We start from the raw sequence: 15585 nt of genomic DNA, 5'->3' as shown, positions 1-15585 counted from the left end.
GTATTCTATTATTCTAAATAAACATATAGCTACACAATTTCCCAGACATGAAAACATTTGAAATATTTTTCGATATAATTCCTTAATAATCAATATTTATTTTTCAATCTTTAAGATCTATATTAAGTATTATAAAATCTTTCACAATATATCGATAACTATTATAATGAATTTAACAGAGTATAATTTAGGTATAGTTACTTCACTTAAATAGGTTAGTTTTTTTATGCGTAATTTCTCAACTAGTTTTTAATGAAAGCCTGCCTATACTTTAAATTTATTTTAAAAAAAGTTATTATAAAGTTTCACTTTTTCATGATTTCACTAAGACAAAAAATCCTAGATAAAAATAATCAACGGTTTGATAACTTATAATATTAATCATTATAACCAGTATTTTCATGATATTTTTCCATCGACGACATTTAATGTACCTATGTGATATAATATTTGTCCTGGAATTGGCAAAAGAAACAATAAGTATAAAATTACATAAGTATATTCTATACATTGATAGTGTTTGTAGAATATCATCTTATTTTGTATGAATTTATTAATATACGTCAACATCATAGTTACTGGGATTCCAAATTTTTTTTTACATTAAGTACAGTTTATGATACTTATTTTAACATAAATAACATTATAATATAATTATTCAGATTCAGCAAAAAATTGAATTAATGGTGCTGTGGCTCAAAAGCCAAAGATTGGTTTACTCTGTATTTATTTTATTTGCTATAATGTATGTATACGAAATATAAATAAAATAATAAGAAGTGTTGTTATTTTAATTTGTAATATTTTCACTGCATATAATAAACTATAAAGTATACGAAAGAAGTGGAGTATAGAATTATTTTCATACCTATTTTTGGGAACAGAAAATACCATTTTGTTCACACATTGTAATTAAAATAATGAAATATGAGTAATTAATTTTATTTCAATAAAAACTTTAATAGTTTGTATTTAAATACTTCGTCCATGTTTTTTTGTGTAAAAACCGCTACTTAAAAACTATATAAAATTTATTAATATTCAAGGAAAAATAATTTGTTATTTTATTTACATAATAACACACTTACTGCAACATCGGAAAAGTTTTTTTATCATAATAATTGGTGTTTGTTTTCACTTGTACACGTTATAATATAATGAACCACAAATAATTAGCATTAAAAATAAGATCGGTAATTTTTTTAATGTCATATAAATAAAAAGTTGCGTTTAATATGTTGTATCTATATTGTATATTCTATTCCCAAACATTCAATTGTAAATATTTAAAACAAAATTGCTATAGATAGAAATCGTTATTGATACTTTCTTCTTTCACAATCTAGTACCTAGAATCTACATGTCATCTATTATTGTATACAGCAGAAGCAGCAGCAGGCAACTATATAGCATGCAACTTATTCAAAATTTCGATCACTCGATTAAGTGTAATTAGCTTGTGTATTTTTTTTTTACCGAAACGAGACCACCCAGAAAAACATAAAATACATTACCGCCTCATTGTTCGATACAATAATATTATATTACGGAATATATATGGACTAGTTGTGTATTTCTAATGTCTGCGGAGCTAGAGAGAAGGGGAAAAACGATGACGGACGTTGGATCCACGTCGTGTAAGTATGACGTGCCGGCATATGTTATGGTACACGAATGTTATACGAGTCACAACCCGGCTTATAATAATATATCGTCGCATACGTCTTATACCTAAAACAAAAAATCTACCACGTCTGTGTCAGACATAATAATTTTTTTCTCCTTTATCGTTCGTTGTTTGTGTTGTTATTATTATTGTTGTTGTTGTTGTCGTCGTCGGTGCACCGAACAACGCGTTTATCCCTATATTGGAACGCCACTGCACCAACAGAGCAGCAGCAGGTGTAAAAATTGACAAAACCTGCTGCACGATGGTCTATGAGGAACCGGAGAGAGAGTCTGGGAGAGACCGAGAGAGCTAGAAAGAGATGGAATGAGGGACAGACCGCGAGAGAGGCAGCGATAGAGACCGAGGGCGAGAAGGCGAGACGGACGTTTAGGTGGGGGAGGACCGTCGAGCAATTGTACACGTTAAGACTGGGTCTCCACTATTGTTCGAGACGGCCGGTTTGTCTGCCGTGTGTGTGCGCGGTGCATATTCCCGTAACGAGCGACCGAGTGTTTATTATTTTTCTGTGTAATTCTCTCGTTTGTGTATGATAATATATTCTGTGTGTGTGCGCGCGCGTGTGTGTTTGAATAAAAATATCACCATCGGCCATCGCAGACGGGGGTTCGTATTTGGTCTGTTTTCGAAAATGTGGTAAAAATCTCGACGGTCGATCACGTATTCGAGACCGGAATCGTCGCCCAATATTTTTCATATCTTTCGTCGGAACACACGATTATTGTGTAGTGTGATATTTTCGTCACACTGTGGCCTAGCTGACACCTTCGAGTCAAACGCCGACTAAACGCAACTGAACGAACATGCCTTGTTCCGCAGTCACTCTTTCGTTGGCCACCATCACGGCCATCGTGGCCACGGCTTTACTGGCCATCGCTTTTTCCACCGACAATTGGGTGTACTACGAAGTCAGAAGGAATCAAATACAAGTGAGTACCTAATCCCATGACACGATGGTCTATTCGACATTTCAATATTCGTAGTCTAGTTAATGCGTAAGCTTTAATACTCGTTGCCGACGACTAAGTCGTTAAAATAATATTAAAATAATGACAATAAACGACCAACATGATCGGTTTAACACGGTTTTCAATCAATTTTTATATTTTATCATTCTTAGTGCTTTGGTACCTCCATCCACGCAATGTTTATAATGTATATTATATTATACTTGAAGACTATGTGTAACAGGTATCTATACTGCGTGTCTGTGTATAGTGGTCAGTGAGTTCAAGAGACTATTTTATTTTGTGTACGATTTTTAATACCTATTGGATCCGAACAATAGGCAATGGAAAATTAATCTATTCGGTTCACCATTGTTGAAAGAGAAATATTATTTATAAATTGTTATTATTCACCGATGAATACATGTGGATGAACACAAACTGCGTGTCGTTGGACTAAACCACCAGAGGTTAAGTTCCCACGATATCATAGGAATATTGCCGTATTGGAAAAGCTTATTTCTGTTAATGTGGTGGTTACTGGTTCTGACTAAAGGTTAATTCAAACACTAAACATATACCTATTTATTAAACACAAATTGGTTACGGGAGTGTGTTTTTTTGTTGATATCTCAATCGGGCAATGCCCTTCGTACACAACCGCAAACTCTAAAAAAAACTACTGACTTGCCCAAAATCACTTTATTAGCTAGGTGTTAATATATAATTATGTTTTATTCAACGTATTTATATCTTTATTTTGCATTAACGTTTTAAATGGTTACTGTGAAACACGAACGCCACAAGACAAAAATATTTTCAATTTTGAATGAAAGAGTACCGGCTTGGAATATTTATAATTTTCTTGAATTTAGTTTAATTATATTAATTGATTGTAGTATTTTTAATACCTATCTTATATTATACACAAAACACGCAGGTATACTACAGTAGTATACACCTATATATAAGAAGTATGCTTTATAAGGTCAAACACAGAAATTATGAAAAATTATACTAGCACGTTTTTCATCGGTAAATGGTAATCATTACATACATCAACAAAATAAAAGGATGAAAACTATAATATATTACAAGTAATCATAACGATAGTGGAAAAAAAATCAATCATTATATTATGAATTTTCCATTAAATTATAAAATTAAATAACTTCGATATTTCTATCCACGTCAGGCTAGATTCAGTTACATTTACAGTTACCTAATTTGTTACCTAGTACCTATCATATCTTGTTCGGCATATAATATCATAAAATATTATGCAGTTCCTCTGTCCTATATACTTATAAAGCTATACGCAAATTAGTTTTTTTTAAATTCTGAACAAACTCTAAAACCAGTTTTAATATTTTGCGTGAAATAATTCGATAAATGAATAGAAATTTAATAATTAATAATAAATTTACTGATTTCTGGAATGGAATATTACAAAACTAATTTACATTTTGTAAAACTTTAAGAGGAGTTTCATACGTGGACAATCATTTGAAACAAAAATCAAACAGATATCAGTTTCTTCAAACTATGTTATATACAAATTTAAAAAATAACGAGTTATAAAATTTGCTAATTATTCTATCGGACTTCAGATTAATATCGATCTAAATTTATTACGTCAATTAGATTTTAACGTTAAAAATAAAAAAATAAGTAATAGCCAAACGTTTAAAAGTAATCATCAAAACTGGTGCCTATGACCTCTATAAACAAATTACAATAATTTAATAATGTTTCTATCTTATATAGGTATTGTGTTTTAACAATCAGTAATGATAGAATCAGTAACTAATATAAATATAATAAAATAATGTACTTACTTACAGTTTCAAATAAATTACAGTATGTTAACAATTTATACAAATCTAATTTTTTTTTTGTAGAATAAAATATAATATTCATTATTTCTCGAAATATAGCTGATCTATTAAAAATAAAAATACGATCATCATTAAAATAATTTATTTCCAAACCGTCAGCATGACTATACAACATTGTACTAATAATAATTACCGAGTAAAATCAATTAATTAAAATGATAACATGTTTTTTCTTTTAAATTCTGATCTTAGTAACCCTAATAATCCTAATTATACGTCATAATGTTCATATTTTGTACCGAAAAAGAGATAATATGATGTAATTATTATGATTATAATATCCTATTATAAGAGATTAATTATTAGTTTAACGCTAATAGAAGAATTTTATGGTTTTCCTTAGATGTTTAGCTTGTGCCATTAAAAAATTGAAATGTCATTTTGTGACTTCATAGTTTTCATGTTATATCATTAATGATTTTTAAGTAATAATTTAGATAATTGACATATTATTACGTTTAGTTAAACAAAAATAGCTGGAAGCATTTATTTGTTTCAAGTGGACTATATAAACATTTTTATTATGCATAAACCATAATATTTTATTGTTCAATATTAGGTGTAATATTATATGGTCTATGCATTTTAAATATTATAATCATGTAGTGTAGGAAATAACACCTGAAACTTGAAGGTTACTTAATATAACAATTGTTATTTGTGTTAAGAAGTTAATAAACGAATCCAAAATTGCTTACGAAAATATATTGTATTTATATAAAATGCATTTATTGAGGTTACTACACAAGATGAATGATTTCAGTCATTTAATTGGTTTCACGCTAGACGCATGTCTTACTTTATCAATTCGTGTTACTTGCAATAACCGTATTTTGAGTTACAAATAACCGAATAATAAAACATCATCGAGACCGAATGTATAATATATGGCCATGAATTGGAACAAGAAATAAAAATTTAGAATAATGACTATTTACTTAACTATTATAAATTCTATTACTGAAGACTGGAAGTTGTTGAGATCTGAGTTGAAATTTTAAGAAAATATTTTTTAACGTAACTTCAACTGTTCGGTTTACAATCTCTTAATAGTTGTATAAAAATATTTATACTCAGAATCCAAATTCCAAATATTTGGCGATTGTATAAACTAGAAAATAAAAAAATTAAATTGTAGGTCACAGGAGAATTGATAATATTGTGTAATAAATATTTCATATTATTTAAAAGAAGAACATATTTTAGAATTTTGTCTTTTTTTTTCAAACATTATGGAAATATATATAAATTAATTACTTTTTAGTTCATAAACCTGTTTGAAGAATTATAAAAATGTATTATCTAACTAGGTCCAGCAGTAGAAAATTAGTCATCGAGGTTATTATTATATTAAACATAATTACTTGAGACAATATTAATATTATTTGAAACTGCAGGCTACGTAACTGGTATATTCTGTTTTCTGATATTAAATTATATTGTAACAAAATAAATTATGTTGGTATTTTATTATTTGTTATTAGTATTTGAAGTACCTAAATAGTTATCAACGGCCGCTTATTTCCTAGTAAAATGGTAAAATAGTATTTTTTTTTCACTCTACTTTCATTTTCATCAAATACTGTTGGTAGGCACGAGCGGGCAAACAAGTCTAAATATTCCAACTGCTTGAAATGAAAGTTTTTCCAATTACCAATAGCGTTGCGAACCAGGGTCAATAACCTGACTGACTGGCACGTAGTTAAGTGTTGACCAGACCAAAGAGAGTCGAGACTTTTTTTGTAATAGAAAATGGTCATCGTCATGTATTCCAGTAAATTTCTATCACGAATCTGGAGAGCCTTATCTGATGATCGATTATCGTTTTCGATATGGATATTTTAAATGTAGAAAAATAGCGTAGGCAATGAAAATTACGAGACAAGCTTTTTTATTACGCACATAATATACCAGTTGTACCTACTGTGAATTGTAATGATCTGTTAAATGATTTCACCGGGATAGTCTAATAACGTAAATTAATTATGTAGTAGGTAGGCATCACATTTTCATGATCGTTTTATCTCATATTTAGGTTCACTCCAATGAATGCTGTTAAAAGTAAAAACAAATATGTTTGATAGGGACCAAAACTCTCTAATATTATATTAGGTACACGGGACCTTCATCCGCTCAATTAGGTAGGTACTTGTTATTTTAATATGAGAAAAACTCTTAGATTACAATTCGCAAGTCACAAGCTATAATATTATTGAACCGTGACAACAGAAGTAGCACTCTTTAATTGAATATTTAATACAATAATAATTGTATAAGAGCAAAACTATAAAAGTGAAAAGGCGTTGTATTATATTATATTTAAAAAAAAGTTTTCAATATGAACTAAAATATGAACTTTTTCTGTGGTAAGATAATTTATAATTATTTTCCTTTTGAATTTTAAATTTTAATATTCGTAAAAAATATATTATTATCGCACTCAATTGATGTCTATGGATGCTTTATCTCCTCAGCAATATAATTATAGCGTGTATGTATTTACGTTGAGATAGTAAAACTGCGGTTGATCACTGATTATGCGTCATTATAATATAAACACACATAGTCGTGGGCTTATAAATATAATTAGTCCCTCCTTATTTTTATTTTCTAAACGTCAATATACGTATCAATGGTGCCATTCCGTAACCATGTTCCGAGTCATATAGACAAATAAATAATATGAGCATTTATATTACATTTTTTTGATGTATAATATGCGTACTGACTAAAAAATATGAATGGTACTAAATAATATAATGTCCAAAAATTGTACATACTGCTTAATATCTTATAAAAATATAATTTATTTTTATGTACTTGTTAAATCCATAATATAATATAGTTTAGAAAAAAGGAAAAGAAATCAAAGTATGTTACATCTTAAATAAATAAATGGTAAGTTGTAACTAAAAATACGAAAAGTATCTATAATTATATACCTGACGGTATAAACATGAAACATTATATTTACATTTTACAAAAGCATCATAATAATATGATGTTACTGTAAGCTTCTTGAGAATTATATTAGAGTTCTCACTTTCACGTTATTTATTTTCTATTCTTTAAAAGGCATTAAACGATTATGCTTAGTTTTTTTTCACTAGCAAGTGAAACTGTTTTTACATTGCTATTGGTAATGTATAAAACTAGATATTTTTATGCTAACTACATGTTATAATGTACGGGTGAGAATGTGGCTTAGCAGTTAGCACAAAAGGAAACCGAAAGAATGCAATTGGAGCTTAGTTACGTGAAGGTTGAAAATGGATGCAGTGGCAAAACAAAAACTTATGGAGTAGAAGAGTAAATTTTAATATTTATTATTTTTCTTAAAAGAATCAAACTTTGAACACTAAATTACTACATTATAGTACCTATTGTAGTATGAAAAAAGTGCAATTTGGTTGGGAATAAAATGAATTTTTTTTTATAGGTTTTAGTAAAAATTATAGGTGTACCATTTTAATGACAGGGATTATTCAAAAACTAATAAATTGTATTCGCTTTGTTGTGGTTTTAAAACATTAAAACATAATTTGTTGAACACGGCTTAGATTTAAGAATTTAATTATTTCATATATTCGTGTATAATGTATAATATGTAGGTATTGTAGGTTCCTACATTAGTAGTCACACTTCCGAGTTCCGTAGATATTCGGATTTTCAGTAAACTGTTTTTTACCGTTTTAATCAGGCTCTGTTTAAGATTTAATATAATCATGTTACACTTATACACAAATATAAAATGAATGTTAGCAAAGTTATAATTTTGTGTTTATCTATATGCTTAGAGAATAAATAACGAAATATTATGTAAATGATTACAGTGTTATGACGGAGGTTAGTACAGTGTATTGTTTTGTCAATATTTGATATTTTATGTTATATAGTCTTGTAAATTTGTATATTTGTAATCATTGTGATTTGTGAACAATTTTAATTTTAATTTTTTGCACCACCAACTAATTGCAATTGAATGGTGTAATATATTATTATTAATATATTATGTAGGCGTGACATTTTCCACTGCAGTGTGTGTAGGTGATACACATGGTGATGCATATTTATACCAACTTCTTTAGTAAAAACATGACCATAATTATTTTCCTGTTTTACGAAATTGCATGCAAATAAATCACAAAATATATAAGAATTGTGAATACTTTCCGAAACGAAATAGCCTATAACATCGAAATTATTTTAATGAACTTGGTACCTATTATTTACACGTAATTTAATGTTAAAGGTCCTTATTGTGTTATTTACTTGCAACGATTTAAAAAAAAAATTGTGATGAATGTGATTCATCTTTAGCTATAGTATAGCTTTTATTCCCGGGTTAGCCTCAAAGGGTGTACTACTGCTTACACCTGTTGTGTTAGTAGTGCACTCTGAATATGATGAACTGCACCCCTTGGTAATTGCTTCAGCTGCTTGCACCAGTGTAAATACGAGTATATAAATATATTATACGCTACTGAGTGAACTTGATACAGTTGTTTATAATATAATAGCTCGAACCACTGAATGCGAGTTACATATTTTTTATTTTCAACAATACAAAACAAAAGAAATAACTAAAAAAATTGCGTAAGTCGGTATTCGTGCGGTGTATCGTTTATTTTGAGTTACTGGTCTATAATACACCACCTAGATAAGTATAATATTATATTTATACTTCGTGGCACATATTATTATACGTTGAGACGCGATATGTCCACACGATGATGACCGTATAATTATCGCTGAACTCCCAGACTACATTACCTATTCACGTCTAATACGATATTGAACCGACCGAATTCCTTGCTTTTGTGATGCGTGTATACTACGTGATACCGTGTAATATGTATGCGGCAGAGGCGTCACGAAATAACGGGTCCGGCACGTATATATGTACACAATACGTAAATAGGTACCTACCTATATTGTATTGGTATATTATTATATATTTTGCGTCATCTTCGCGTTTATAATACTGCAGTACTCACGTGTCGTGTCGCATCGAGCCTCATTTTCATTACATAAACGTACGTACCTACCTATATATAATGTTATAATATTATTGTATATGTAATAATTTAAAACAAAAAGGTCAACAATACAGTGAATAAATAATAAATTGTATTGTACAGATATCGTGGAGTACCTACTTGCCTGCAATAAAGATAGGTGGAAAGAGATACCACGCTAAACCCACCCATCCATAATATTATAGTCCTGTGTTGAAAAAAATTGTTTTAAGAAAAAAAATCGTTGACGACGTGTCCCTGATACGAGTTATTGATGCGGAATTCCACATACGCATATACATAATATAATATCGTTATTTATTGTTCTTCTTCGCCGGTTCGATCTACACCGAAGACACGCCGACACTATATAATAATATAGTGTTGCGACGATCGGACAACGGCTGGCGTAGTGTTTATCCGTCAATATATTTTTATGACGTGGGAGCACGACACATACTCGTATATACTAACATTATACTATCCGTACATAATTTTATGCTCGAATAATTTCCATCAAAGACAGTGTGTATACATTGTGACGATAACGCAGGTATATTATATAGTATAATATTTTAATAATAATAATAGGTTACAAATTAAAAAGAGTACCTATTAATAGTTAAAGAATTTTATATACATTTTGAACCATGAGTCGTTTAAATTCCATCTTAAAACCAATTTGAATAATCCTTACCATACGTTTTATAGCCACAAAAGTTTTCAATAAACATAGTTAAAAAGAAAAAAAAACACCTTAAGCTTAGAAACATTATATTGTTCTCTCGTACAAGATTGTACAGATATTGGCCTCAAAACTTATTTGAATATTATACCTGATATAAAAAACACGAGTTAGTTCGATATTCATTTAAAAAAAAATTGGAATGTCACAATACACTTGTATAATTGTATCTAGAAATTCTTACAAAAACATTCAGAATATTATTTTTTATTCAATTTAGATTCACTCAACCTAAGAAAACAACTTTCTGGTATTTTATGATTTACTGAATGGTCACATTGGTTGTCTACATTTGTTAGGAATCAGGATCCCAACATATTTTTCCAGAACTAATGACCTTTTCAATATTCCTGAATATCGTAGTGCAGAATCCAATGCCTCGAGCACCACTTTTTGTTAATTTAGTATAATATATATAACTTATATTTTTTTTAGTAATATCAACCTCGACGGACTTTTTTGATTCTAAAATAGACATATTGGTAATGTAAAAAAGTATAATTCTATTTTAAGTACCTATCAACTATTTCTAATTTAAGTTTAGTATTTTGTACTGAAATCGTTCCATCATGCTTTGTCTGTCTTTGTGATTATTGACTATGTATATTAATCATATATTCAAAGGGCATTATCCCGTGAAATAAATTATTATATCATAGCGTATATATGTTATATTGTATTGGGTGAGGTTATACAGGATACGTATTAGAATCGATCACCTATTTATGATGATAATAATAATAATAAAAATAATATTTGTACAGAAACGTAGTTTTTGACAACATGACTTACAAAATTTACAATGTTTCTTATAATAATAGAATATTATAAAATTTAAAATATAAACGAGTATAAAACATGAATTCCGTTGAAATCCGCGACGGATGATTGGCAGACTATGAAGTTGACTATGGTTTAATCGATATCGCCCTAACGGTGAATAATATTTAGTATAAAAAATGAGCCATCGCCATAACCCGAGGATGTATCGCCGTGAAAATATTGGAATATCCGCGGACGATTTTGGTGAAAACGTATGTTTATAGGTGCCTACACGGTCGAACGAGTGCAGCTGTAGATGTTTATATCCGCAAAGAGGTTAATATTGTTATCGCTACAACAGATATTATTCTTTTATAATAACAAAATAATTGTAACGGTAAAGTGTTATCGACGCAGGTGCGTATAATTAACGCACGTGAAAAATAACATAAACATAACTTTTATGATTGGACTAAAGTCGAGTTAAAAAAAAAAGAAAAAAGAATCTGCCTATATCATTAATGATGCGTTCATTGTCCCAAGTGGCGGGGTTCGAGTTTCGAAGATGTTCACGTCCACGAAAATTATGAGTGGAAATGTCGGAAGAGGACAATTCCCCTGCCCCTCTAATATTCCACTAGACCCCCTCCCACCATAAAAAACAGATTTTCTGTTGTACCTATTAGATCGAAGCCCCAATGATAAAATTGTTACCTCGCTCTCCCCTGGCATTTTAATAGATTCCCACCTGTGGCGGAGAGGTTGAAATTGTTATCGCTACAATAGGCATTCTTTTATATAACAACAAAATAATAGTTAAGATACAGTTATTAACGCACTTGAACAATATTATAATATTAAGACTCTTATGATTAGACTAAAATCGAATTGAAAGAAAAATGCATCTACCTATCATCTTCGTTATTGATGCGTTAATCCTTTCAAGCGGTGGAGGTCTGAGGTTCGGTGGTTTGTGTTAAATAATATTATGGTTTTGATCGTCATCCTTGAACTTGGCTTACCCGCGGAGAAGTGTAGTGTAGTACTGGTGTCTGGTATGCTGGTAGGGAATCACAATGCCACTATCCGATAATTATCTTATTAAGATATTATCATATACAATATAATACGGTGCCGGTGTATGTTACCAAACACGTCGAGTACAGACTACTAACTACCTGTAGAAATAGATACTAGGTAAGGTATTAGGTAGCTACCGCCAGATGACATATTTTGATAATAATAATAATAATAATAATAATATAATAATTCGTCGAACTTACTATTATGAATTATGATTTATGATGTTTAATGTACACCTGACGACATAACTTGAGGACTTAGTGATGAGAGATAAAGAGGAGCGGCGGCAGAAATTTGCATCATAATCATTGGCCGAATCGGTGTCATTTCATCAACACAACTGATAAGAAAATTTCTGTTACATTTTTACTAGTTTTCTATGATTATACACGTATAGACAATCCTTAACTATTATTATGTCATTGTATTGTATCATATTATATAAATATGAATTATTACTATATATATTATATATTATAAATATAAAATCCATGTCAGCTCGTAAGAAAAATAAATCGCATCTTTTTTGTTTTTGGCACATACCTGCAGGTATAATGTTATAAATTATAATGCTATTATATAAATGTGTGATGTTTTAAAAATATTGAAATATCTGATTACATTTTAAATTGTAATGTTGTAGAAGATTATCTAATACTTACGATTCGTAGTGTATTTCGATAATCTTCATCGTCGAGTAACATATAACCAGCATTTTGAAATCACAGTTTAATCTTAATAATGTATTCATATCCGACGTAATATTTTCAATATATAACTGGGCCATCGAAAATTAATCAACGTTATTATTTTTATGTTTTTCTAAACTGATCGTTTAGAAAATATGTAAATCAGATTAAATTGGCGTACCCACTTTCATAGTATATTATTATCTTAGTAGGTAACTATGAACCTTAGTATAATACATTTTAGCAATTTAACTTGGGGGTGATTAATAATTCGTAAATTATTCAGAGGTATATTTAATTAATTAGCCTGAGGGTAGTGAATGGATTAAAAAAAAAAATCTTTGAAATAAATATAAATAGCCAATCGTAGCCGATTTGTTAAAATTGTCGATGAATTATTTTTTGAGGTTAATTTTATAGATCCTGTGAAGACGTCATGAGGATGACAGAATTTTATGGCATCTATCATTTAATAATACTTTAATATTATATATAGAGTGATTCAGCAAGCATGTTTACCCCCATTTTCTTATGTAATAGTAAAATTTAGAACTTTTGATTTTTGAAATTTTTAAATAAACAATAAACTCATAAAGAAAGTAGTTTCAAATTGTTGAGATATTTTGTGCTATAGAAGGACTGTGATGAGCTGATACAAACTTTTGTTTTTCAAATGATATTTCTTCTATAGGTATCGTCGTAAATTATGAAGTATATAATTTCTTTAAAAATATTAATGTTCTCAATTCAAAATTTGAACAAATGCAGTTTTTCAGTTGTTTAAAAGCTTATTGTTATTCTATTTTTTTTTTTACTAAACAGATTTTCAATAACTGGATTATTGAAGAAAAAAGGAAAGTATGGTTCGTCAATAACACTGTACCATATGAGGTCTATCATATTATTTGAATTTGATATATCTATATCTATATATTATCTATATTTTGTATGTTTTTAATATAACACTAAATAGTTAATGTTATGACTATAATTTGTTACCTATATGGTAATTGTGATTACTTAGCTAGGATTTGGGGGGAGGATCTCAGAATTTGTTATGTAGCGAAGGCTTAGCTAAAATAATTAATAAGGTTATAGGGTGACAAATAACTGCAATACAATATCCGATCGATTGGTTATAGTAGAATCGTTAATCCATTGAAATCATTCTGTACATGACCGTTATTGTACATGTATATATGAATCATGTGGTTTGCTATTCTCGTGTCTGTTACCGTTACCGGTCCGGGAACGAGTGAGGTGAGACACAGATAAAAATTTAAAAAAATTAAATAAGAATTCTATAAATTCAATAATAATAATAGTAGGCAACAACTATAATAAAAAAACAATACGAAAAGTAAAATAACTCCGTTGGACATTATAATAATAAACAATATTAGTGTTCATCTGTCTGTCTAGCAATAATATACAGGGTGATTTTTTTATAACTGCTTTACTCATTTGCCAAATAAATTAGTTTTATTTATTTCTTTATGAGAGTTTTTAAATAAAAAAAAAATATCCATGCACTTATGAATAGTTTTATAATTATTTAAAAGTGACACTTTTGATAAAAAACTAATTTTCTTACGGCCGTAACCCTTTAAAGGAAATGTACAAGTATAATTTAGATAAAAAAAAACGAAATGCTGCGTCTAAAGTTTGTTTATTAATAAAAATAAAAAACTTTTATATTCGTTTGGTGTGTATTGTCGGTTATTAGACGTATAATATTATATTCAATATATTTCAACCATTTTCAAGAGTATTTCGCTCCAGTGCGTACGGAATTCAAATAACTTAGAGCGGTTGGTAAAAAATATCAAAAGTTGGACTTTTCCTTTTTTTTTGTTAAAACCTTGAAATCCGGCAGAGGAAATTAAGCGTGGTGGTACAGAAAAAGCTTCTCTGTGCATTTTATCCACTAACTGTTTAATATAGATACTTAAGAATATGATAATAATTTATATTATATTGTCGCATACAAGATACAATAGCGCGTAGACGCGCATTCTTTAGAGCGCATAACGTATTCCGTCGGCACCAGCACTCGCGTCGGGGGCCGCTCAGAATTCTATACGAGGTCGTTGAGCCATCGATGACTGCTGTTGCGGCGGTGGTGGCGGTGGCTGTGTAATTCTCGAGTGCATAGGTAGGTGGTATAGACCTACCCATGCTATAGGTACAGTCGGGCATTATACTATTATGTAGTATTGGTTCTTTTTATGCGCTTCTTGCAGCGGTGTATTGCTACTATACTACTACAGCTATATACACCGCACAGACGAACCTATCGTACCGGAAACACTGCAGAGACGACGACGACACTCCGACACCGGAAACTCGACGAACGGTTAAGATTTCGTCGTGTTTATTGTTATAATATTATTATTTATTGGTATTATATTAGGATTGTACTAGAATCGCCTCGTTTGACGGTCTGCACAATATCATTGCCAATAATAATATATAATATACATATGGCCCTATGGGTGACTACTTTCGTCGTCTATATAGTGTAAGCCTTTTCCGCGTCTCAGCTATAGCTCCTGCATACATTTTATTATCATTTGGTCACCAACAGTGCAGGCGTATTTTGGATATTGCACTGTCTTAATAACAATTTTTTCTTTGTGCAAGACCCCGTTTTGGCCTGTTATTTATTTATTTACTGACAAGGAGCCTAAATGACTAGTATGATTCGCAAAAATGTTTAAACTTAAGTGAGTGTTATACATGCTCAGTTTTCTGTT

At 29.8% G+C, this 15585-nt stretch overlaps 1 protein-coding gene across 1 annotated transcript in view; it reads left to right on the top strand.

The window, feature by feature from the left end:
• Window positions 1-2101: 2101 nt before the first annotated feature.
• LOC107170147 (uncharacterized) overlaps window positions 2102-15585 on the top strand; it is a 32392-nt gene continuing 18908 nt past the window's right edge. The window contains exon 1 of the mRNA XM_015520184.2: window positions 2102-2616. Within this exon, the coding sequence (XP_015375670.1) occupies window positions 2491-2616 (126 nt within the window). The 5' untranslated portion in view covers window positions 2102-2490. The remainder of the gene's footprint in view (window positions 2617-15585) is intronic.

This window comes from Diuraphis noxia, unplaced genomic scaffold (genome assembly GCF_037042655.1).
Source record: "Diuraphis noxia isolate RWA-SAM2 unplaced genomic scaffold, SU_Dnox_SAM2 contig0002, whole genome shotgun sequence".
Classification (NCBI taxonomy): Eukaryota; Metazoa; Arthropoda; class Insecta; order Hemiptera; family Aphididae; genus Diuraphis; species Diuraphis noxia.
This window is presented reverse-complemented; position numbering and strand designations above follow the sequence as displayed.